Source organism: Macrotis lagotis, chromosome 1 (genome assembly GCF_037893015.1).
Source record: "Macrotis lagotis isolate mMagLag1 chromosome 1, bilby.v1.9.chrom.fasta, whole genome shotgun sequence".
Lineage (NCBI taxonomy): Eukaryota > Metazoa > Chordata > Mammalia > Peramelemorphia > Peramelidae > Macrotis > Macrotis lagotis.
The window spans coordinates 650,770,887-650,798,385 of NC_133658.1; the positions used below are offsets into that span (position 1 = coordinate 650,770,887).

The window sequence follows — 27,499 nt, forward strand, 5'->3', positions numbered from 1 at the left end:
CAAAATAAAAGATGTTGGCCCTTAATTTTAAAAAAAGTTAATTTATGAGAAGAAATAGGATTAATTAGAAAAGGCTTATTTATACAAATTGTAACTAATGGAGAAAGAATTATGAGATGTTAGAAATGAAGATCATTTTGTCCAACAACCTAATTTTATACCTGAGAAATAGAGACCCAAGACAGTTAAGAGAGTTGCCCAAAGTTATATAGGGAATTGGTGGCAGAGCTAGAATTCAGAGCTTTTGATTCCAAGTCTTTTATCCTTACTTTATTTCTGCCTTATAGAATTGGCATATTTCCTGAACTGACTAGGATAGAGGGTTCTGATTATGTATTTACTTTACATGGATTTTGTGTTCAGTATCTATTTAATCCAAATAGACTTGATTTGTAAATAATTGAATGCAATCTTGTGATCTTAATGGATAATTGAATGTTTTTACAAAATCAATCAGAAAAAAAAATCTATGGGCCACATTTCTGCTAAATCCGTTGTAAAAGCCCTTATGTTACAGATGTTGAATTGCTCAGAGAAAAGCATTGTTTTATTATTATCCCAACTCTAGTGTTCCAAATATTCTGGTTCTTAATTTGTGTAAGGTGTCAACTTGTATATAATAGTTACTGTTTTGGTTTTTGAATAGAACCTTCTGAACAGGCCTAATAACCCCTGTTGTTAGAAACTGAATGCCATGCTTCTTATAGTACTAAGAATGAACATTGAGACTCAATGCCATGCTTCCTATCCAAGAGTAGAATAACCCAGTATCTGTTTCTCTTTTTCTTAAGGTTTTTGCAAGGCAAATGGGGTTAAGTGTCTTGCCCAAGACCACACAGCTAGGTAATTATTCAGTGTCTGAGACCGGATTTGAACCCAGGTACTCCTGACTCCAGGGCTGGTGCTTTATCCACTGCGCCACCTAGCCACCCCATAGTATCTGTTTCTCATAGCAAATATTTTTGAACATCTTTAATCAGAGGATAGTACCTCAATTCCAATGGCTCTTTATACAATGAAAAATGAGAGATGATGATTTTTAAAGACAAAGTAAAATCAGAGGGGCTGTGAACAATAAGAACTAGCAAAAAATGACCTCTATCTCTGGTTCTTTTGGTTTTATAGTTGAATTGAGCTAGAGAAATTGAAAAATTGAAAAAACTCTCCATTTTCTCCTCATCAATAAAAATGTTTTTCTCTCAAGATATCAAGAATATAATTTGATTTTTAATATTTATAGATTACTTTCATTTTGTCTCATGGCAAAATAGTTAATTTGTGTAGTACTGGCATAAAGAGACAAAATACTTTCATATATCTCTTTTCATCACTCCAGTCAGTGGAAGGGAATTCCCATTCTCCATCTTTCATCTCTGAGATGCAGCACTACTGGAAGATGGTCAGGGGGTGTATTGAGGGCCTTTGGTACTTCCTTGAGTGGTTCTAGGAAGAACCACAACATCTGAGAGGTAGCAAGTCAGAGGAGATAGTGTGCTGAATGTGGAAAGATGAAAACCTGGGTTCTGAACCTACTTCAGACATAAACTAGCTGTGTGGCACTGAGAAAGTCATTAAAAAAATCTCTGCCTCAGTTACTTCATTTGTAAAATTGAGGGAATTTATCTCAATCATTTATAAGGTCTTTTCCAGCTCTAAATCTCGGATCTTCCAATACTAAGTTCAGGAGGTGAGGTGGTTGAGTAGCTACGGCATGGAGTCAGGAAGACTCATTGTCCTGAATTCAAATCTGGCCCTCAGGCACTGGACAAATCTCATCACTCTGTTTGCCTAAATTCCTCATTAGTAAAAAGAGTTGGAAAAGGAAAAGGTATCTGTGTCAAGAAAACTTCAAATCATCTGGGGTCACAAAAAGTCAGAAACCCTTAACACCCCCCATTCACATGGGTATTCCTTAGCTGGGGTAATATTGGGGGGGAAGGAATCTCAGACACCCAAGATAGGCATGCTCTGGTTGTGGGGAAATATAAGAAGAAGAGGCCAAAAGCCTGGGGACAGACACTGTGTAGAGGAGAACCCATCTGGATGGCTGAAAGGTCTGGGTTAGACTATGGAGCACATCAGGAGAGAAAGTTAGAACACAGAAATGACTGAGCAGGCAGGTGCCCTGCCTGTCAAAACCAATGCAAACCTTTATTTTACAAATGATAAAAGGGAGACCTGGTGAGGGTTTCTAGTTCATAGACCTTAGGTCATCTAAGTCTAGTTCCCTCATTTTGCTGATAAGAAACCTGATAAAAAAAGTGAGATGACTTATCCAAGGTAACATAGCTGTTATGGGAAGAAAAATCTTCTTTTAAAATTTTTTTGCCTAGGACTGGTGCTGTTACTATCTTGGAGAAGAAGATATAGAAATGTTTCTTGCTTTTTAGACAGAAATATGCTTTCAAACCAATTTTCCTTTTCTATCTGTAAGCAAAAGAGACTAAAAATGTGCCCTTCATTATACCAAATCTCCCACGCACTCTTACATCTCCTCCAAGCCTGCTTTTAATTAGATGCCAAATTGACAATGGTACCTAACATAATCTTTCCATCTCTATTTTGGAACACATTTTCTCCCTCAGGATATGGCAGAGCTATCAAGTATTTCCTTTCTTTACATTTTTTTCGAATGTAATGCTTTATTGTTCACGTAAGCCATGAAAATCAAGTTGGATACACTAAAAGATGTGAGATTGATTAGTTCAGACAAGAAACAATTAAATCTGACAGTAATTATTTTCACAGGATCATAGATTTAGAGTTAAGGATGTGAAGGGGTGGGGGAAACATAGAGGAGCAATGGATAGGACACTGGTCCCGGAGTCAATTAAGACGAGTTAAAAATCTGGCCATAGATGCTCATTATCTGTGTGACTCTGGGCAAGTCACTTACCTTCTACCTGCCTCAGTTACTTCACTTGAAAAATGGGATTAACACACTCTTGCCAGGGTTGTTGTGAAGACAAAATGATATAATTAATATATAATGACTGGCACATGGTGAGGAATATCATTATAATTATTATCCAATCCAAACCTCTGATTTTACAGATTTACAGGCCTAGAGAGATGCAGTGATTTGTCAGAGGTCACAAAGTGAGGGGATGAAGAACTCTATCCAGAACTCTAATAAAGCAAAGTGCTTTACAAATTACAACAATAATGATGGACAACATTTATGTAAGTGCATACCACCTGCCAGGAATGAGCTAAGCACTTTTTAAATATTATCTCAGTTGATCTTTACAAAAGTCCTAGGACAGCAGGAGAGGTATATTATATTATTCCCTTTTTACAGAAGAGGAAATTGAGGCAGACAGAAGTAAAGTGACTTGCCCAAGCCCACCTTATCAGTAAATATCTGAGTCTAGATTTTAATTTAGAGCTACTTGACTCCAGGATCCTATCCATTGTGCCACCACCTGATTCTACATGGACAGAAAAACCTGCTATTTTACTTTTCTTTCACCTTTGAGACCTTTCACATAGATGCTCCATTGTAAAATTTATTTTATAAATAAAAGTGTTTTTGGAACATTATGTTTTCTTTTGAGCACCTAGTCGTTATGTCTCAATAACTTTTCATCTTTTCCTGGGAAAATGAGAATATTCTGTAGAGAGTTCTAATTGACAGAACAATGCTAAATTCCATGCTGGCTTTTATATTCCAACTCCTTAAAAAATTTATCTATTTAACAGGGTATTCCTTTTATGAGTAATGGGTGAGAACGAAGACAGGTTCACTTCAGACAGATGTAAGCTATATTTCATTAGTATATGAATACAATATCTCCCTTCCTCAACTCCTTGCTAGATAAGAACTTAATTTTCATGAATTGAAGCTGCACTATTTTAGGAAAATGGACCAACAAGGATCTTCTCATCTTATTCCTACAATTCCTCAAGAAACAGTGAGTTTCATAATCTCCAAAGCAAGAGTTTTTACTTATATTTGAACAGATTCCAAAGTCTAGAGAGTACTTTGAAATCACAAAATAAATATTCTCGGGGTGGCTAGGTGGAGCAGTGGATAGAGCACCTGCCCTGGAGTCAGGAGGACCTGGGTTCAAATCCAGCCTCAGACACTGAATAATTACCTAGTTGTGTGGCCTTGGGCAAGCCACTTAACCCCATTGCCTTGCAAAAAAATTTCTCTTTTAAAAGAACTGTATAGCTCAAGGAGCTGATGATAGTATAAGAAAAGAAGACTGATTTAAACACCTGCATATTTAACCAAGATTCAAAGAGATCACAAACTGTAGCCACCTAATGGAGGAAGGAAGGAAACAAGTATTTATTAAACACCTACTATTTGCCAGGCAATTTATAGATATAATCTCACTTTATCTTAAAAATAACCCTGAAGGGTAGGTGCAAATATCATTTCCACTTAACAGATAAGGAAATTGAGACCAGAAGAGGTGAAGTAACTTGTTCAGGGTCACACAGCAATTAGTATCTGAGGTTGAATTTGAAATCCAGTCTTCCTGACTCCAGGTTCAGACTATGCTCTGCAAAACTTAGTTCCCCTAAAATCGGTTTATTAATGAGTATATAAAGAGACAATAGAAGTCTTTGCTTTAATCTTTTCCAAACCATTTCACTGGCAATAATCACCCCCTAGTATTTGATCTCATATAATACTTTGCTCCTTTCTCATGAACTTATCACATGAGCTTTTGTATTATAGTAATACGTCATCTAAAAGTTCCATGAAGGCGGAAACCATATCTTAATTTAATCTTTTATTCCTAGGAACAAAGTATAGTGCTTTCCACCATAGGTGGAAAGGTAGACACCCAACAAATGTGTGTTGAATTGACATCTTGAAAGATATATAGATAGATATTCAGTGATGGAATAGGCCTAAAAGAATACTCAAGTCAAGACTATTATTTTACAATGGAAACTGAGTCCCACAGAAGTAGAGAAATTTTTCAAGGACACAGAATTTTGCTGTGCAGAGCTCATTTAGAAATTATATTTCCTCTCCATTAACTGGTGGCAGAGATAGCCCCAGGAGGCACAATTCTTAATTTCTATTTGAATCCTCTTTCTACTATATTACATATAGAGACATAACACTTGGAAATTGAATAAAGATGGAAGATCTGAGAGTATGTCTTTTTTCCTTTATATCCCAATGCCTCTTACAGTATCTTGTACATATTGGATAACTAATAAATCAGTTGAATTGAAATGAATTGTTGCAGTAGTATGTAACATGACAGTAATAAATATATTACATTCTTACAGAAAATGCAGAACTTCCCCTTAATTTGTTTCATTATTTTCCACTAATAAAATTTCTCTTTCTTCAAGGTTATCAGTCTGATACATTTCAAAAGAACACAAGTTCCTAAAATGTGTATTTTCTCCTCTTAGAAAATAGCAAGGGGCGGCTAGGTGGCGTAGTGGATAAAGCACCAGCCTTGGAGTCAGGAGTACCTGCGTTCAAATCCGGTCTCAAACACTTAATAATTACCTAGCTGTGTGGCTTAGGGCAAGCCGCTTAACCCCATTTGCCTTGCAAAAAAAAAAAAAAAAACTAAAAAAAAAAGAAAAAGAAAATAACAAGAAGTATTTATATGATATGCTTATTAATTAGTTATTATGGAATGGATACATGGGAGTTTTATTATTTGGAAGAAATATTTAAAAGTTCATTAAAAACTACTTTGATCTACTATTTTTAGGTGGATTTGAAGCTAGGAAGACCTAAACTCAACTCTTGCCTTAGAAACTTACTAGCTTTGTGACCCTGGGCAAGTTGCAACCCCTTTTGGACTCAGTTTCCTCATTTGTTAAAATGGAGATAGTAATAGCTTTTACCACTCAGGGTTTTTGTGAGGATCAAATGATGTATAAATATATGTAAAATGCTTTGCAAATCTTAAAGAACTATATAAATACTAGCTAATATATGTAATTATTTCGATGAAACTGTTTAAAATTTTAATTAGGAAAAAAGCAACATGATTATAGCCTAAAAGCATATATTTGACCTTTTTTCTCAAATGAGGACAAAATATACCTTTGCCAAGTAGATGATTTTTTTTTTGTTATTGTTGTTAACAGCAGGGATGCTATGCAGAGCTCATTTAGAAGTTATATTTCTCCCCCCCATTAAAAATATGTTGCGTTTTACAGACAAAGCAATAGTCATAGTTTGCTTGGGCAGCTGCCTCTTCTAGCTCTGGGCTTTGAGCTGCAAAGGACTGAAGACTCAAAGATTCTGCTGTGAATCTCAATGTGGTGCCCAAGTTCCAAGTTGTATTCTCAGGAGCTTGGGGAAGAAGAAGTGACTTGAAGTTACTACTGAACAGGGTCTGGTTTGCCCCAAGGACTTCAAAGACCTCCAAGTACCACCATATCAAAGGTAGGAAGGAGTCCTGGAAGAGTAGAGAGCTGTACTATTCTTTAGGCTAATTTAGTTCTAATCACAGCTTTCAACTTCATCTTTGGTTCTTGGTCTTACCATTAAACTCAGAGGATGCAGAATGGGTTCTCAAACATAATTAACTTCACCTTAAAATGGGAAGAGATGATAGTTACATTATACTACCTACCTTTAAGAACTGTTGGGGATCAACTGTAATTTAATGTATTTGAAGCTTTTTGTAAGGATTAAGCACAATGTAAATGTGACCAATTATGTTAATAATAATGAAATGAAGGCACTGAACTCTCATTGGAATATAATCCAAGCCATTTAAGTGCTAAAATTCTATAATTTTCTCAATAATTTTCTTTGCTCTGAGCAGTTGAATAATTCTAACAGAAATGGGATGAGAAGTTGTGGCCTTCAGTCACTCTCCAATATATGTATAGAGATCATAATGATAATAACAACAATAATAGAATCACATCTCTATCGAGTGCTTTAAATTTTTCAAAATTGCTGATCACATGCAGTCAATCACATATTTTTTCTTTCTTTTTTTTTTTACAAGGGTTAAGTGGCTTGCCCAAGAGGTGAAATTTGAACTCAGGTCTTCCTGACTCCAGGGCTGGTGGTCTACCTACTGCACCAGTCAAACACACTTTTGAACTGTGTTTGGGTCCAGGAAGGAGATTATCATCTTCATCTGATACCTGATATGGATGGCATGATACAGGGGAAAATGTACTGGTGAGTTCAGTTTCAGATCTTGCCTCTGACACCTCCTATCTGTGGGACCCTGGGCAAGTCGAGACACAGACAACTTCTTTGAGCCTCAGAGAAGTCTTATTTTAACGATTAAATGAATGAGTTGAATTGGACATTGTCTAAGGCCCCTTTCTGCTCTTGATTTGTGATTTCAGTAACTATCACTTTTCTTCAGGAAAGATTGTAGACCTCTGAAAGGATAATCTATTGAAAAGGCTTTGGAAGGGGATCGAGGAATGATGCAAACAACTCCTCAATTCCATAGGCCAGGCCTGTTGTGCACTGAATCTTCCCTAATTCAGTAGTATGTGTTCTCTTCTGCATCTTTATTTAGCCTTTCCTATGAAATGGAATAATTTCTAGGTTTTAGATTGGTTGGTGTTACAATGAAGTTGAGCAAACATTAATTAAGCATCAACTAAAATATTGTTCTAATTTAGGGCTACTTGGGGCACTTACATTTTACTTCTTTGGTAAGAAGAACAGTGTTATGCATAAAAATATTGTATAATTTAGTGTCTCAGGGACAAAGGAGGGATGGATAGAATTTGGAACTCAAAACTTATAAAAAATTTAAAATTTGTTTTAAAAGGTAATTGGGGAAAAAATCTCTCTCTCTCTCTCTCTCTCTCTCTCTCTCTCTCTCTCTCTCTCTCTCTCTCTCTCTCCTTTCTCTCTCCTTCTTCCCCCCCCCCCCTTCAGCATGGTTGAATTAGGACCTGGACAAAATTCAAGTTAATTGATCAAACTCCAGAGACATATAGCAATGCCTGTGGGAATTAGCTGACATGTAGGGAACACAGATTTTAGCTTAGAATTGAAAAGAACGTAGAGATCATATCTTCCACTTTCCTTATTTTACAAATAAGGAAACTAATACCTAGAGAGTGACTTATTTAAGTCATTTTCATTGACTTTATCAGTCACACAGGTTACCTAGGTAGCAGAACCAGGGTGTGAAGAATCCACTTTCTGGGTCCACCAAATCTTTCTGCTCTACAGCTAGGTGGTACGATAGATAAAGTAACTAGGCCAAAAGTCAGAGTTTAAATCCTGCCTCAGACATTTATTAGCTGTGTAACTCAGGATAAACCACTTAATTTCTGTTTGCCTCAGTTTTCTCATCTGTAAAATGTCTGTAATGAGGATAATATCAGCACGTGCCTCTCAAGGTTGTTGTGAGGATGAAATATTATAATTGTAAGCACTTAGCAGTATGTCTAGTACAAATGAAGGGCTATATAAACTTTTAACTGTTATTATTATTATTAATTTTATTATTTCTGAATTTCTCACAACCTCAGTTTCCTCATCTGTAAATTGGGAATAATAAAAGAACTCATCTCACAGGGTTATTGTGAAGATCAAATGAGGCAACATATATAAAGTGGCTTGCAAACCTTAAAGTACTATATAAATAGTAGCTGGTATTATTTTGATTGCTCTATTTATATACTATCTTGCTTCTCTGGGGGTTTCAAATAAGAGTTATCAAACTCATGGTGCATGACACAGACAAAACTCAGTGACTGAATCAGATTAGAGTGAAATTGAGAAATGTTTCACAAAATAAATGTGTATATGATACAATATAGAATATGCTAATTTGTGGCTTTCTAAATTTATATATATCCTGTGGGCACGTTTCCATTCGAATGTAAGCAGGAAGGCTTTAAACATTAGATCTCAGAAAAATCTTAGAAGATGTTGGTTCATTGAAGCAGCTCTGTAGCTCTGTAGCTCTGGGTCTGGAGGCAGAATTTCTGAGTTCAAAACTAGCTCTAGACACTTATTAGCTGTGTGAACCTAGGTAAGTTGTCTCATTTTAGTTTGTCTTAATTTCCTCAATTATAAAATGAAGTTTAAATAAAAAAGCAGCACCTGCCTCACAGGGTTGTACACTTAGGATCAAATGATAATAATGCTTGGAAAAATAGGTACTATATATAAATGCTTATTTTCTTTCCCCATAGAAGAAGCATCCAGTTATCTCTTACCAGAGTATCTTGTTATCAATTGTACTTTGGACTTTTCTAAATAATAGACTTTTCAATCCAGGTTTTGTCATTCATAGATTCAGAGGGATTTAGGAAAAGTTGAGATATTGCTAAATTCATTCCCTTTAAAAGGAATAACCCTGAATCACCTCAAGGCAGCATTTGCTGATTTTGTTCTTAAAGGCTGCCAAAGAAAGGAATTTCAGGACCTTACTTAAGTTTGTTACAAGAGGTTATTTCCTTATCTCAGGCTGATATGGCTAGGAAAAAAAATTCTTTTGAAAGATTTCACAGTATTAAGCTTCCATAGATTGGTCAAAAATACCTTGCAGAGTGTTTTGTACCATATCATTTGTATTCTTTTGCGCCAGCTTTCTAAACTTCAAAGAATTATGTGGATCAGGTTTCCTTTCATTGAAATGTATTCTATTCCTTTTTCTTCCCAGATCCACTCTTTAAGCCTCACTTAAATGTCGACTGGTAACTTGTTTCTCTGTGGTTTTTATGGATAAAATAAAGACAGTTTCCTTTCTGATGTTAGTACCTGTAGGAGTACCCCTACCTGCCACAAGTTAACAGCTCCTGGGTTCAATGGCTTACCAGCTGTGTAACTCTGCAAACGCGGCTTTGATCTTCTTCACCGAATTATCCACTTCTTCCTTGACCATCACTCTATATCTGGTCAGAGACACAGTGCAGCGCTGCAAGTCCTTCACTGATTTCTCGATATTGGGACCTAAAGTTAATTGTCAAATGAGAGAAAAATGTGGTCAAATAGTGATCATGTAGTGGGGGAAGCTTTTCATTTGTGAAAAACAAATTTTCAAAAGGAGTGTTGACTCTTATTTTACAACACAAAAAAAGAAAATAAAGTCCCTGCTGCCTTCGTAGGATGTTAGAAGCATGGACCAAACTTCTCATTAAATCACTTAAGCTGAGAAAGGGAGATGGTGATTCCAGGGCAACTGGGCTTTTTTGGGGATCCCCAGTTAAAAAAGGATGGAGATGACTCCAGTCTCTCACTAGAGCAAGCTTCTCTGACAGGGTCATTTTGGTCCAGGAAACCCCTGTGGTCTATTAAAAAGAGGGTTTCTGCAGTATAGGAATGGTAAACTTGGTGCTTCTGGCTGTCTTATCAAGGAATTTTGGGTGGCACAACTCCCCTTGGGCAAGGAAATGATTCCAAGATTGAGAGAGGCCTAAATGAAACAAAGGTGACATGAAGCAAGGAAGAGAGGTTCTTCAGTTGTTATTTTCAGAGCTAAGTAACATGTAATTATAGAAACAATATTCAAGATAGGTCTGTTTGAGTTAATCTTACCCAGTTTCCTGAAACTGTCAGCAGGGTTTTGGTAGATTTTCCAGAAATAAACAGGCACATTGTTCTTACCTCAATAAGCCTATTTATTACATGTTTACATATACTCTCTCTTATACACACAAATGCTTTTTCAAAAACAAAGAAAGTATATCAAATTAGAGTCAAAAATAGAAATTGTTGAATGGGACTGAGAAGAGAGAACACTAATAAGTCATCTGGTAAACAGAAAGGAAATGATATTGCCCATTCCTCCTTCAACCCTTCCCAGCTCTATTCAATGGATATTTATTATGTGGTGACTGGTAGAGGTTGAATTATGCACAAAATGAAAAGTAGTCCCTACCTCAAAGAGTTTATTTTTTTATGGGGGGTGAGGGGGAACAACAATGGACAGAGATGAGTAACACAAAATATATAGAAAGTAATAATGATGCAACTTTTTATTTGGAGGGTGGAGGACTATTGCTAATTACTAGGAAGATCAGAAAAGAAACTATATAGGAGTTTACACTTTATTTTCACCTTGAATGGAACCAGGTATTCCAGAGGCAGAGATGAAGGAGCAAATCATTCTAGATATAGAGATGTACTCTCTAAAATCCCTTCCACCTCTGAGATTCAATGATTTTTTAAGCCTCTTACTTTTTGAATAGTCATACATATACACACACAAATAACTCCATGTTTTAACATTATTAAAATGCTAGGTAGTGTAACATTCCCTATTCATGAGTTATTTTTAACTGGGTAGCATACAGAATTAAATATAAATGGATCGTTTTTTGTTGTAGATATAACAGTATATCTAAAGTAAGAATTAATTTTATTCAATTTTTTAAACTTACTGTTTGAAAATATATGCTTTATAGGCTAGTTGGACAAAGAAAATTATTATAAAATAATATAAAACTAGGAATTTATGCTTATGAAAACAGCAGCCCTAGGGGCGGACACATAGGAAAACTTGATCTACCTAGGTGTACAAAACTGTCAAATGATAAGGAAGAAAGAGCACCTGTTATTTATTAACATTTATTGAAGAAAGAAATTACAACTGCATCCTACTTCTCTTTTTAATAAAAGGCCTTAGGTCTTCTGGCTACACATTAGTGCTGATGCAAAGGTCCATAATCTAACCACTTTATTGGACATGTAAAACATATTGAATTGTTTACAGGAAAGAAATCCCTTCACCTCTCTTTTTCAGCAAATCATCTGCTGTTACTTCAGGATGAGTTGAGGGGGGACATGACTTAACAATAGGTGTTTTTGACTTCGGTCTGCTTGTGTTACAGGGCTGCTGAGCAGAAGCTTGCAGGCCATCTGACCTCTCTGTTCCGGGAGCAGGTTTCGGGTTCACATCTAGAGATACCCTCTGTCGCTGCAGCCTGCTGCCTTCTGTAAGAAAACACCAAATACTAATTGTAGTGATAAGCTGAGAACATTGCCAATATTTCAATGAAGATGAAAGATTGTTTTCTTTAAGTGTTGGCAATGATATCTATCATTGCAAAAAGTAAAAGAAAAGAATCCCCAGAAGTTAACTATCAAATGATTGTCATTAACAAACATTAGTTGATCATATTTTCCCCCCAAACAGTAAAGATCTAAGAAGTCTTAAGCAGTACTTCTTCAAGATGATGCTTCTGAAAACATTACTGACTTCTCAAAATACCAAGTTCATGATCAGCAATCAATGATCACCAGCATCTACTCCTCCTTTTAAAGTTCTTATTTATGCTTTTTAAAAATTAAATTTATTCTTTTTCAATGGAAATAATTTTTTTTCTCTCTCTCACACACCTTCTTCCATTTTCTGCACTGGGAAAAAATAAAAACAAAATCTTTGTAAGGAATTTATATAGTTAAGAAAAACAAATTGTTGCAATGACCAAATTAAGAAAATATTATCTTAGTCTTCACCTTTAGTTAATCACTTGTCTGTTAGGAGGTAGACAGCATGTTTCTTCATGTAGCCTCTGGATTTGTATTTGGTTATTAAATAGATCAGAGTTTTTAAGTCATTTAAATTTATTTGTCTTTACAATGTTAATATGTAAATTATTCTACTGGTTTGGCACCACTTCATACACATTTTCATGTTTCTCTGATTCTCTATTTCTCTTGATATTCTCCATATTTTCTCAATCACTCATGCTGGAAATCTCAGAATCATCTTTCATTTTTCTCTCTTTCACCTCTGTTCATCCAATCTAATCTGTCACCATGTCCTATTGATTGCTCCATACCTCCATAAAGCTTTGTCATCTGAATTCATGATACTACCATCCTGATTTAAGCCACCACTACCTATCTCCTGCCAGGATTATTATAAAGCTCTTCTAAATGGCCTCTGGTCCCTCCCCCATTTTTATCAAAGCTTATTTTTCTAAAGATGATCACATTATGTTCCTGTCCAAGAACTTTCAAGAGACTTACCATTAACTGTAGAAGAAAATAACAGCAATTTAGCCTGGCAGTCATTCAAACAATCTATCAATCACAAAGCATTTATTAACAGTCCATTATGGACCAGACACCGGGGAGATATAAAAAACAAAAAATCTTTGCTCTCCAGGAGCTTACATTCTATTGAAAGAAACAGTGTATAAACACAGATTTTTTTGGACCAGGTCTAAGAATTCATTGGGATAGAGAACTGCTCTTCAGGACATTTTTCACTACCAATGCGGATCAGCATCTCTATGGCAATTTATATTCTTAGGGTGGTTCTGTGAAACTGAGAAGTGAAGCGATTTTCCAAGGTTACACTAATCAGTACCTGTCAGAGACAAGATCTGAACCTTAACTTTTTCCTGACTTTAGAGGCCAACTCATGATCTACTGTGCTGCCTCTCATTTTTCATATTAGTTTACAAAATGAACTAGCAAACAAAAAATACAAAGGAATCACAAGGAAATTTTGTGGCTGCTGTCTGTCCTTCATTTTAAAGGGGACCAATGACACCATGGGATAATGTTGCGAGACAGTTATAGAAAGTTATCAAACTCACTCTCTCTTCCAGAGTCATTGAAGTCCAATGGCAGGAAAAAAAGTCCAGACAACTGGCTTTGGTCCAGGATGCAGTGGATTACCTTGGCATCATTGATGTTGGACCAAACTCTAAGGGCTTCCTGAGACCTCCATCAATGCTTTCATGGACACTGGAACAAATTGTTCTCATCTGCCCATTCTTGAAGGGGAAGCCTTCACATGCTTGGGGTTGACAACCCCATAACTCACCTGCAGGTTTGAGGCCTTCTGGTTACTCTCAATCAAGGTAACTTTAGTGGGGGAAAGTGTCATAAGTAGCTTCAGGGAGAATCAAGAAAACCTCACAAAGAAGGCAGGACCAAAACTAAGCTTTGAAGGAAACTAGGGATTCTGAGAAGTGAAGGTGCGAAGGAGGTGATGTCTTCAAGGAATGGGGAACAAGTAGCATGTCAAAGGCATGGAGTAGTAGATGCAATAGTGTTGAAGGGAACAGCTTGTGAGTCCATTCAGCTCAAAAAGGGGAGTGATGAATGTCTAGAAAATCATAATGGAGCCAGATTGTGAAAGTCTTTAAAGCTCAAACAAAGGGCTTTATTCTTTATTTAAGAGCTCCTGCAGCTATTTGAGTACTGAAGCACATTCAAGACGATTATATGGTGGGGTCTTACTTTTTTGTCCTTACTTTATACTTTCCTTTCTGTACTTAATATTCTACCCTCCTGGATCTATTAGCTACTCCCTGATCTTGTTCTGCTTTCCGATAGGTCATATTTCAGATGTGGAATGGATTTCTTTCTTTAAGGTCTCACTCAGATGTCACCACCTTCATAAAGATTTTTCTGACCCTTCAGATGTTATCATTCAATTATTTTTCAGTTGTGTCTCAAATGGCAAAGATACTGCAGTGATTTCCCATTTCTTTTTCCAGTTCATTTTACAGATGAGGAACTGAGACAAACAGAGTTAAGTGACTTGCCCAGGGTCACACAGGCAGTAAGTGACTTGAAGTCATATTTCAACTCATGAAGAGGAGTTGTCCTGATTCTAAGCCCAGATCTATCCACTATGCCACCTACGTGCCTAGCTGATCCTACAAGCTAGAGATAAACTCTCCCTCTTTAAATGCCTCATGCTTCTTTGGCTTCATTAAACAATCAATTCATCAGTCAATCAATCAATTAACATTTATTACTATAAATGCACTGTGTTAGACTCTGTTGCTACAAAAACAAATAAAGGAAATAGTTTGTGGCATCTAGGGGTTTATTTTCCTATTCATTTACCTTATTCTGATTTGTGCAATAATGATTCTGCCTCTGACAGTTACTAGACCTCTGAGTCTGCTGATTAAACTATTTGGTTGTTGAGATGAAGTAGTACAAATCTCCATATACATACATACATACATACATACATACATCTCTATATTTTATGTGTGAGCAAAAATTATAAAGTTTTTATCATATTTTTATTCCTAGAACTCAGTAAAATGATTTGTGTAAAGTAGAAAACTATTAAGAGTTCATCAATTTTGAATGTTTAATTTTTATTCTGATTGTTTTCTTAAATAAGAGAGAGTAAAAGGGGAAAAGAAAAATAAAACTGTCAAATGAAATAGTTTTTTTTATTGTGGTTAATAAGGATCTAAATCTTGTGACAATCATTCTTTCTAATTTTCCTGTGATTTATGCATTGTGATTCACTATGGGGTGCAGTAGATGGCAAGCTGGGTCTGGAGTCAGGAAGATCTGAGATCTGACTTCAATTGTCTGTCTCAGACAATTATTAGCTGTGTGATCTCAGGCAAGTCACTTAGCCTCTGTATGCTTCAATTTCCTCACCTATAAAATATTGAAAATAATACCACCTACCTCCCAAGTTTATTGTGAGAAACAAATGAAGGAATATTTGTAAAGTGTTGTGTAAACCATAAAATTGCTATTTAAATGTTAACTATTTTGAGACATGAGATTCTCTTTAGAGCATTAGGTTTTTGGGGAAATATTAATTATATTTTGTGTTTATTAACTATTTTGGATAGGTTTATTGGAATGAAAGCTCCTCAAAGGCAGGGACTACCATCTTTGTATATTGCAGAGTACCAGACACATGATACACTCTTACTAAATGTTGTTGGATTAAATTAAATTAAATAAGTACCTTAGTGGTCTGAATTACTGTCTCTCACTAAAACTTCTGACAGACCTAGCATATTTTTGGTAAATAAAGTGGTTATGAGTTGTGGAACTGGTTTTTATTGGGAGGCAGAATGTCCAGAACCAGAATAATTCTGATACTCCTCCTACCTCTATATCTATTTAGTTTGTTACACCAAAATAAATAAATGAATGAATGAATGAAAAATTTTAGAAGAAACTCCAAATAAATAAAGTTGTAAATAAGGGATAATTAATTACATCTTGAAAAAATTCCAAGAGATAAAGTACCATAATGGAATTGATGTACTTCCATGAAGAGGAAAAATGGATGCCTTGCATCCCTTATCTCTGGACAAGAGGAAGCAAAGGGGAGGGGAACATACTTCTTGGCATTTAAGTCTTGGGTTGTAGTTCCAGTTATATACTGAATTTCAGTGTGACCTTCTGCAAATTCCTTGACCTCTCTGGCTGGACCTAGTTTTCCTTTCCTCTTATTTTCTTCTTTCCTTTCTCTTTGTTTTCTTCCCCTTCTTCCTTCTTTCCTTCTTCCCTCCCTTCCTCTTCCTCTTTCCTTCCCTCTTTCTTTTGAATTTAAAAAAGTTTATTCTTAATACTCCAAGATAGCAACACACTAACTGGCTGGATCACTGAAGATCATTCTGGATCTGTTTTTTTTCATGTATAAAATAGAGATTATAATATTTTCTCTGCTAAGTTAACAGACTTGTTTTAAGCATGAAATGACTCAATGATCCTAAAATGTAGCTTCAGAGTTATAAGAGTCCTAACTCTGCTGATTCTATGTGTGTGTGTGTGTGTGTGTGTGTCTTGAACTATACTGACTATATTGCTTCTGATTTTTTATACAGATATATTATACACATACATACATATATGTATGTATGTATGTATATATACTGATCTGAGAAATTTGGTGGGGGGGGTAAAGCATGTCCCTGGGATTTAGGGAAATTTGAGAACAAAATAGAAATATGAATATAAGGCAGATAGGTAGTACATTGACTAAATCATTGGGCCTGGAGTTAGGAAAACCTGATATCAAATCAAACTTCAGACACTTCTTAGCTGTATGACCCTGGGCAAGTCACTTGACCTCTATGTGCCTCAGTTTCTGTTATGAGGAAGAAAGAGATAATAAAAGTGTTTATCACAATGCCTAGCAGTGTTAGTTATTGTTATTATATTTTCATGTGCCATACATAATATTTCTGATACACACATAATTTTATCTTGACTAATTCAAAAAAGAAGTTAATATGAACATCAACTTTTCTCAGAGAACTTCTGTTTGCATTAAATGGAACTCTTGGATTATAAAAATATAGTTTGAGAAATACTGATCTAGTCTAAGACCATCCCTTTATAGATGAACAATCTCAGTCATATAAGTTAAGCACTAAAAATCACAATGCAGTAGACAGATGACAGACATTCTATTTTTCTTCTTCCTTTCTATTAATACTACAGCAAATGCAAGAATATCAAGAAAAAGAAAATATTTGTTCAATTGTACATGGTGAAAGAAACGAAGTATTTTGAGCGATATTTTCTACTAGGTTTTTTTTTTAAGGATTTTGCAAGGCAAATGGGGTCAGGTGGCTTGCCCAAGGCCACACAGCTAGGTAATTATTAAGTGTCTGAGGCCGGATTTGAACTCAGGTACTCCTGACTCCAGAGTCGGTTCTCTATCCATTGCGCCACCTAACTGTCCCACTACTATTTTTTTTAAAGTTACATTTAGCTGAAGAGCCACAAATGAATTTGTTCAATTTCCATATTGCTAATAATAATTAACTTTTTTGTTGCTGCTATCGGTAACAATGAAAGTCATTTATTTTCTAGTCCCCTTCTCTTCAATTAATCTTGCACTAATATTTATAGAAACAAGTTATTATAGCAGAAGGTCTCAGAAGTCTCAGTTTCTTCATTTATAAAACTGGGATGGTAACACTTTCACTCTTTACATTACTGGATGTTATCAGGAAAGGACATGTTATACTATACTGTGCTATATAATCATGAGCTATCATGTAAATTACTCCTCCCTTAGTATTTAATGAAGGAAAGGTACTACCAATGAACAAAGGACAAAGAACAAAAGTTCTGACTTGTAAAATTTTCTACCTTGAGCACTGACTCAGTTTTAAGTAGACTGACAATGATACTACCTAAAGTTTCCTATCTACAAAATGAGAAGTAATAGATTTGAAAGGTGTAGAGTGGTGAATATAAAAACTTCTTTCATAACAAAATAACATAATAGGCTGGGTTAAAATATTCATCCTGAGCTAAGTAGTTTAGGTCATTCTGTTCTGCAAAACTACTTGTATATCTCATAGGTACCTATGCTAAGTTTAAAAAAAAAGGAAAGAAAGCCAAAAAAATTAAGTGGACTTTTAAGTAAACTTTTAAATTAAAGCTGGGGAAAAATAAGGATAATTCTCTACATTTATATCATTAAGAAGTATTCTGCTTTAGGTAGTACAATAATTCTGTAGAGTCAAAGCAGGCAGCAAGGTGCTGGGCCTGGAAAGAGAAGACTCATCTTTGTAAATTCAAATCTGGCCTCAGACATTTTCGAGCTATGTAACCCTGGGCAAATCACTTAAATCTGTTTGTCTCAGTTTCCTCATCTGTAAAATGAACTGGAGCAGGAAATAGCAATACACTCCAGTATCTTTGCCAGGAAAGTCCCAAATGGGATCATAAAGGGCTGGACACAATTGACACAAAGAGTCAAAGGACTTAGGTTCAAATCTTGCCTTTGATTAAGGCACAGCCCTTAACCTCCTTTGACTTCATTTCATCTGTAAAATGAGAGGGTTAAATTAGATGGTCTTAGAGGACCCTGCTAGCTCTAGATCTGTATGGCTCTATGACCATCTAGTTTAACTGCTGCCATTCACTACATTCCACTTGAAATCCTTTTGCATTAGACTTACATTGCCTTATACAGCAATGATCACAACATTCAGGAAAGTAGTTTGAGTGTGAAAAATCCTACTGACTCCCTGGAGTCAGGAGAATCTGAGTTCAAATCTGGCCTCAGACACTTAATAATTACCCAACTGTGTGACCTTGGGCAAGTCACAACCCTATTGCCTTGCCAAAACAAAACAAAACAAAAAACAACAAAACTTAATTAAGGGAACACTACAGCACACAATGAAATATTTGGTCAGGGTGGGAATAATGTAAATAAGCACTTTAAGCATGTAAGGGTTAAAATGGGTTAAAATGTTTGTATTGAAATTTGTCATTCAGTGGCACAGGTTCTTCTAGACTTGTCCCTGTTCTAGTCTCTCTGTTCTGGTTGCTGATGAGATTCATTATTTTCTTTTCTTAAATGAGAGGCATTGTTAAAATCACAACCCTAAAGAAAACTTGTTTCTTTTGAGCTTCCAAGAACAGCCATTTTATTTTTGGAAAATAGGGGCTTTAAATTACAACCTAATACACTAGCTAGCAGCTGGGAAATAAGAAAAGAATTACTCAAGATTCAAAAACTGCTTAAATGTAAGATAATGCTAATTAGCATGGGGGAGAAGGCGGTACTATCAGAGAATTAGGATGTGAACAAGCAGAAATATGAATAGACTGCCTGGCAGTTGTTCTTTTTTCAGGTTTCTGAAGTTCACTGACAGTTGCCTCATTGTTAGTAAAATCTCCGAGGTTTGGAATGTTCGAGTGTTTAGAATGTTACTGTATATATGTCTTACTTAACAACCTATGCCTAAGGAAATAAGGAAACTCATTTCTAATCCTCTTCTCTTCAACTGATCTTGCACTAATATAGAAACAAGTTATTGTAGTAGAAGGTCTCAGAAGTCTCAGTTTCTTCCTCTGAGGAAATTCAGAGGACTAGCTTTGGACTAACTCAAACAGTAATGTGTCATATAACCCTGAACGGTTATGGGAACCATTCTTTCCTTAATGCTTAATGTGGTCCTGATACTTTTTCATTTTTGTCTCTTCTCTACTGACCCCAAAAATTAAGAAATTTTGAGTTGTAAAGAGGTCTGCTTCCAGCAATGGAGAGGACTGTCCAGTTCTTCTATCCCAAAACAACAGGAGAAAGAACTACTCTGTTAGCAAGAATTGGATAGTGCTGACAACTCACTCCACTAATTACATAAAAAAAGCATCTTAGGAGTTCTTCCTGGTCATTATTTGTCTTCAGCCTCTGTTAGAGACTCTTAGGCACCAAAGAAACCCTCTGTAAGATTCAAGAGAATGGTCCTTGCTTGTACAGTTCAGTTATTGGAAGCATATTGAAAGGGATTCTTTTTCTAAATTGTTTAAAAATTTATTTAAGGCAATGGGGTTAAGTGACTTGCCCAAGGTCACACAGCCAGGCAAGTGTCTGAGGCTGGATTTGATCTCAGGTACTCCTGAATCCCATGCTCTATTCCACTGTGCCACCTAGCTGTCCCCTGCAAGGGATTCGTAAGTCCACACTAGAATCTCCCTCTTCTTTTTTCCTCAATAAAAGATGTGGTCAAGAAACCATTGAGAAGGAAATGGAGAATCAAATAGCTTCTCAAGTTTCTCTGATATTTCTGATGAAACAGAAAATATCCAGGCTGCTGGATGTTGAATCAGCAGAGGGAAGGAAGATGTTACTTCTGTCACAGGTTACCTGAGGCACAATATATTCCCTACTGATACTACTAGTTGTAAAAAGGGGAACAACATTAATGTCACCCTGTGACTCTGACTGGCTCTGTATGTCCCAGGGAAGCATAGGGCAGGGCACGGGTTTAGTGAGGCATGGCCTACTTGCAGGTGTGATTGTATCTCCTCTAACAGGCACCTAGATGGCACATTGGTAGAGCATTGGCCCTGAAATCAGGTGGACCTGAATTCAAATCCAATCTTAGACACTTACTAGCTGTGTGTGAGAAAATCACTTAAGCCTGATTGCCTCTCATCCAGGGCCATCTCCAGTTGTCCTGGTTTATATTTGGCCACTGGACTTAGATGTCTCTGAAGGAGGACAAAGTACATCTCAAATTCAATTCACATCCCTACCAGGGCGTCACCTCTGTCATGGTGACATGACAAGATCATTATCTTTTTTTAATATACAACAATTAAATAAAAATGGTGGCCTGATATGATCTTGGTTCATCTAACATATTAGTCATCCCCCTCCCCTCCCCATCTAGCTTTACCTCATAGACATTTTTTTTTAGGTTTTTGCAAGGCAAATGGGGTTAAGTGGCTTGCCCAAGGCCACACAGCTAGGTAATTATTAAGTCTGAGACAGGATTTGAACCCAGGTACTCCTGACTCCAGGGCCAGTGCTTTATCCACTGCGCAACCTAGCCACCCCACTCATAGGCATTTAAAAAAAAATTATTTAAGGCAATGGGGTTAAAATGATTTGTCCAAGGTCACACAGCTAGGTAATTGTTAAGTATGAGGATGGATTTGAACTCAGGTCCTCCTGACTCCAGGGACAGTGCTCTATCCACTGCACCACCTAGTTGCCCTGTCATTGTATATTTTAAGGATGTCATCAATCTCTTCATCCACATTCTATATTTTTTTTTTTAGTTTTTTGCAAGGCAAATGGGGTTAAAAGTGGCTTGCCCAAGGCCACACAGCTAGGTAATTGTTAAGTGTCTGAGACTGAATTTGAACCCAGGTACTCCTGACTCCAAGGCCGGTGCTCTATCCACTGTGCCACCTAGCCACCCCGTCTTCATCCACATTCTTGATGAAAACTTTAACAATACGAATTCAAGCATAGATTCCTGGAACAATCTGTCCCAAATTAACTGGGAACTCTTTAAAAACCACTCGAGGAGTTCAGACACTCAATTCATTTGAAACAAACTAACTTTTTAAAATATTTGTCCTACATCTCTCTGTTTTTACTACAAAAAATAGTTTGTGGTGCTAGGTTTCTACAATGATTCTTCCACATATCTTAAAACTACCACAACTAATTCTTACACCTATGATTTAGAAGTCCCCAATTGTAAATACCACGGGAATGATGATGGCAGGAGCTTGTAAGTGAATAGGAAGCTTGCCATTGTTTATTCACTTTCATTCATGTTTGATCCTTGGATCTGTAAGTTCAGAAAAACACATAAAATCTATTCAATGCTTTTTTACTTGCTTTTTCTCACACCGAAGGATGTAGAGGTTGATTTTTTAAAAATATATTTATCTCATGAAAATAATCTTTTCTTGGAAGAACTATGAAGGGGCCCCATGAGTTTGTTTTAAAAAATGATCAACATGGACCTTTTCAAATCCTTAAATATTTGAAAAATTTCCATAGGCCTTTCCCTTTTCTGTTCCTAATTGCTTCCCCCTCCACTTTTGTTTATTTACATGTAGTTGACCTTTACTGAAGGAAGTTTTTTTATGTCTACAAACAAGCTATTCAAATCTAACTTAAAAAGATTATATCAACTACATAGCAGTCTCCAAACTAATTTTTAGCTATTTATATACACACACTTAAGATGGTGCCAGTCTACTTTTGGAGATGCAATTTCAGAAAAGCACATCTGAGCAAAACATAGTATTTTAAAGCTTTTCTATGTTACATAAATAAATAAATGCATCTCTCAATGCTTCACTGATAAGAAAACAGGATTTTGCATGGTACTGCCTAACAAAATCACTAGGTTATAATGTGTCTTCTTCTGAAGTCGCAAATTTTCATATTTCTCAGAGCATACTTTGCCTATTCACTTAGAATAGTCAATTCACTTAGGTGTGGATAAAAATGCATGAGATTTTGACCTCTCTATGAAACCTGATAATTAAGATAAATAGCTACCAATCTTAAGCAATGGATCTCTGGATTACTAAACACATATTTTTGTAACAAATGAAAGCTTGACCAGTCCAAATCAATATAACCCAATTAATAAATTCTTCCCTCCCTGACACTCCTAAATACTATAAATGATTATATCACATATAATTTAGTTTAGGGTATGGAAAACTTAGTTGCAAAACAGCCTGTCAGAAAAAGTAGACATAACCATAATAACTCTATAATAACTAAATATAGTAATATTATACATTAGGTGCAAAAGAATCAGCATTGTGATTCAAGCTATAGACATGGTTTATACATTATAGGTCCTAGCAAATATATATATGTATATATATATATATAGTCCTAGTAGAATATATACACATACACAACATACACACACACACATATATATGTACACACACACACACATAACATATACATATATATAGCATAGGTGCTAGCTAGGTGCCAAGGCAGAGAGCAAAGAGTCAGAAAGACTCATCTTCCTGAATTTGTCTGGCCTCAGACACTTACTAGCTGGGTAACCCTGAATATGTCACTTACTTTTTGCCTGTTTCCTCATTTTTAAAATGAGTTTGAATAGGAAATGGTTAAAGAACTCAAGTCTCTTTGTCAAAAAAACCTCAAATTGAGGGTCACAAAGTATCAGCCATGACTTAAAAAAAACTAGACAACAACAAAGCCTATATAAATTAAATACAAAACACATGAAGAAATCTGCAGTTTATAATCTGTACAACCATTAAAATCTACTTGGATCAGAAAGTATAGAAATAAGGTTACAGCAATTTGGAATCAATCATGTTACTCCTTCTATGACCTTGGATAAGTCTTTTGACATCTCAAGGCCTCAGTTTCCTCATTTTTCAAGTGGAGCGGTTGGATTAAATGATTTCCAAGGTCCCTTCCAGCTAGCAAGCTATAGTCAAATGAATAGGCTAGACTCTCAAATTAACTTTAATTAAACTATCTTTACCTTTAAGAAAAATCATGGACAGAGAAAATCACAGATACTCTTAAGTGGCAATGTCTTCTTCCAGAGCAAACGTTGCCTAAGGCATGGACAGTGCCCTTCGTCTCTATACCCCATCATTGCCTAGTCCCCTAACAGGGGGGACTCCTTAAACTTGTTGAATTCTAGTAAAATTTGATTCAGATGGAGAATGAGAATATAGTAATATGCCAATGTACTGCTTTAAACATGAAATGCATACTTTACAGGAAAAATACCAACCATGATGCTCCTTTAGACACAGATAAAATTGAAGGAAAGATTGTGAAATAGATTCATGTGTATGTTAACACTATGTTATGTCAGCTACTGACTGGGACAAATAACAACCCCCCCCCCCCAAAAAAAATCAAACGTCAAACCAGATTTCTCTGAGTGCTTTGAAAAAAAAAATAAAAGCTATAGAAGACGGCTTGTTCCCCAAAGCTAACACAGAGAAGCAGATATCGGAGTCCTGCAATGTAGGGGATTTACTAGTCAGACTGATTTAGATCCAGGAAGAGAGACAAGAAAGAATTTGTGCTTTTCTATTGTTCTTTGTCTGTGTGTGTGTGTGTGTGTGTGTGTGTGTGTGTGTGTGTGTGTTTGATTTTTGAAAGCATGATGTGATTGCTTGGCTTGTGTAAAAGCTTTTACCTGAGCTAATATATATTCTTCATATATATATATATATATATATATATATATATATATATGTATTTGTATGTGTATATTTATTATAATATATATAAACCCTCAAGAGTAAAATACCTTTTTATGCTGAAGTTTAACTGTATAAAAATAGAAGTACAAATTTAATTCAAACCCTCCAAACTTCAAATCTTTCAGTTGACATATTCAATTCAGTCCAATATGAAAAATTAAATCTCTAATAGTAGTAGTATTTATATAGCTCTCTAAGATTTGCAAAGCACTTTATGAATATTATCTCGTATTATTCTCACAAAAACCTTGGGAATTTGATGCTATTACTACCTTCATTTTATAGTTTTTGAAACTGAGAGAGACAAAGGTTAAATGACTTATGAAGGTCATTTAACTAGTAATACCTGAGGTAGTATTTGAACTCATGTTTCTGACTTGAGGTCTAGCACTTTATCCCCTTTGCCACCTGGCAACCTACCATGTACATGGATGGCACCATACTGGGAATATGAAGACAAAAATGAAAGCTTCCATCCTCAAATTTCTGTGGTAAAGGGGACAAGAAGGAGATACACATAAATATATATACATATATAAACACACACACATGTGGGGTGTGTGTGTGTGTGTGTGTGTGTGTGTGTGTGTATGTATGTGTGTGTGTAGGCAATTCAGTAGAGTGTGAAATCTTAAGGCAGGGAGACTCATCTTCTTGAGTTCAAAGCTGACGACCTCAGACACTTACTAGATATGTGACCTACAGGTTCCTCAACCCATCTTGCCTCAGTTTCCCCATCTGTAAAATGAACTGGAGGAAAGTGGTAAACCACTCCAGTATCTTTGCAAAGGGTCACAATGAGTCTGAAACAACTGAACTGAACAACACACACAGATATAGATCTCTCTCTCTCTCTCTCTCTCTCTCTCTCTCTCTCTCTCTCTCTCCATCCATCCATCTTTGTGTGTTTATATACCCCCATATATATATATATAATATATATATATATAATATATATATATACACACAAATACATATACATGAAAACCCACACAAAGCACATACAAAGTAATTTCAAGACAAAGAGTACAAACAGAAAGTGACTCTGAGCTGTCCTTTTTGGAGGACCATGGAGTCTGTGGACAGCTCAGACATGGGGGCTTTGGAAGGAGGCAGATGGAATGTTGGGTTCAGCAAAGAACTGCCAGGCCAGTCTGACTGAATAGACAGCGAGTGAAAGGGGATTAAAATGAAATAAGACTGGAGAGGTAGGTGGGAACCAGATTGTAGAGGGATTTAAATGTTCAGCTGAGGATTTTCTATTTTATCTGAGAGCTAATAGGAAATCACTGAAGATTTCTTGAATGAGTGACATAAACTTGCATTTTAGGCATGACAATTTGGCAGCTTTGTGGAGGGATGTGTTTTCATTGTATTGCTGAATGATCATTTAGGTATTTTTGACCTTAAATGATGAAGGATTAAAAAAACAAACAAACTCAAAACTAAAAACCAAAACAAATGAAACCCTTTAATTCTGTTCTCTGCTTTTTGTAGGTATTTTTCATTTAGCAAGTCACACTAACACCCCTGAACCAGCTGCACATCTCTTGAAGCTAGCTTAACTGGTTAAGGCTTTAGAAAAAAGGGAGATTCTGAATGTCAATGTGTTATAAAAAGATAAAACACATGATTCACAGTCTGCTGCCCAAATGGGCTATCCAGAGCAAGTTTCCTTGAGCCTGTTTTATTACTAGTAAGTCTGATAAATGAACATCCACGAACAGATTGAAGATTGCCTTTTAGTCATGTTGAAAATCTCCCCATCTGCCTGGAACTCCATAAGAGTATTATGTTTTTTCCTTTGGTTATTATTGTTGGTTGCAAGTTATTATTAGTCATGACATTACTTTCCATGTTTTCAGGAACTAGGGTGCTCCTGATTTTTCTTGTACTTGGTCCATAGCAATTTCTTTAAAAAATACCCCCAAACTGAATCAAACTCTATAGAGAGCTTTGAAATAGGAGTCAAGGACCTGGGGTCTCATGCTACCTTTAACACTTATTAGTAATGTCATTTTAGACAAGCCACTTAATATCTCCAAGCCTCAGTTTCCTAATCCATTCAATGGGAGAACCTTGGACTAGACTGTGGATCTCTTTCTGCTCTACAGGGCTGTAAACTCCTTAATCTTAATAACTTAGCTTGAGTGGACACTTCCTTATGAATTGTTTTCTCAAGATTCCTGCTGACTGATTTTTGTTATGAAACCTATTGAAAAATTCATTAGCTTCCTTGTCAATCTACTGTTTTGAGAATGCAGGGAGAGGATAACACCTTTTCATCTTTCTCTAGCTAAGACCAAATCTTTTTCTTTAGAGTAATAATAAGCATGGTACCAATGTTCAAGTAAGTAAAGTATTTTTTTCTCCTCTATTAGAAATCCATGTAGCTTCTCTCATTACATGCTCAGGTCTTATAGTGAAGATCTCAACAATGCTAGATATTCTAAATGAACCGCTGGTAAAAAGAGGTAGCAGGAGTGATGGATCTTGGTGAAAGAAAAAATGTGTGTAAGACTACAGGACCTATCAAAACAGATAAACCATAGGAATGTAGATTTATAAAGCAATCTGCCTATAGCAGAAGGATGTTTAATTAATGTTTGTGGGTTTATAGAGATTTCTTAGTGAGAATTACCCTTGAACATTTCTGGAATCCACCTGATGTACACATAATGTTTTTGGGAGGCATCATTTGAATGATTTCATCAGTGGAAGGGAACTCATAATGTGGAAAGTTTTTACAATGATCTAGTGAAAAGGTTTATTTTAACCTGGATTCACAATCAGCCAGTCAACTAGCTTTTATTCAGGCTATTTATTCATTGGAAGGTCAAATACTGAAGCTGAAGCTTAAATACTTTGGCCACATAATAAAGAGGTCTCATTGGGAAAAAAAATCAACTTTGAAAAAGATTGAAGGTAAAAGGAAAAGAATGTGGCAAACTTTGAGACCAGTAGATAGTATCATGGAAATAATGATGAACTTGGTTTGTTTGTTTGCTTTTGTCAGGCAATGGGGTTAAGTAAGTGACTTGCCCAAAGTCACATAGCTAGTAAGTATCAAGTGACTGAGGCTGAATTAGAACTCGGGTACTTGACTCCAGGACTGGTACATTATCTACTGTGCCACCTAGCTGCCCCTAAACTCAGATTTCAAGAGATAGCAGAGAATAGCAGAACTTGGCAGAGGGTCATAAAGAGTTGTAAAGACTGAACAAAAAGGCATTGTATTAATTGCCCAAAGAGTCTCTGATTAGATTTAAGGGAATCAGTGAACTGGAATTTGTAGAAAATCAAGTCTATTTTTAACTTCTAACTAAAATT

The 27,499-nt window shown here is 36.0% G+C and overlaps 1 protein-coding gene across 2 annotated transcripts in view; it reads right to left on the reverse strand.

The window, feature by feature from the left end:
• SPATS2L (spermatogenesis associated serine rich 2 like) overlaps positions 1-27,499 on the reverse strand; it is a 334,205-nt gene that overhangs the window by 37,273 nt on the left and 269,433 nt on the right. For both annotated transcript variants that reach the window (XM_074215357.1, XM_074215358.1), the window contains exons 6-7: positions 11,666-11,869; positions 9,751-9,886 (exon numbers count right to left, since the gene is read on the reverse strand). In XM_074215357.1, the coding sequence (XP_074071458.1) occupies positions 9,751-9,886; positions 11,666-11,869 (340 nt within the window). The remainder of the gene's footprint in view (positions 1-9,750; positions 9,887-11,665; positions 11,870-27,499) is intronic.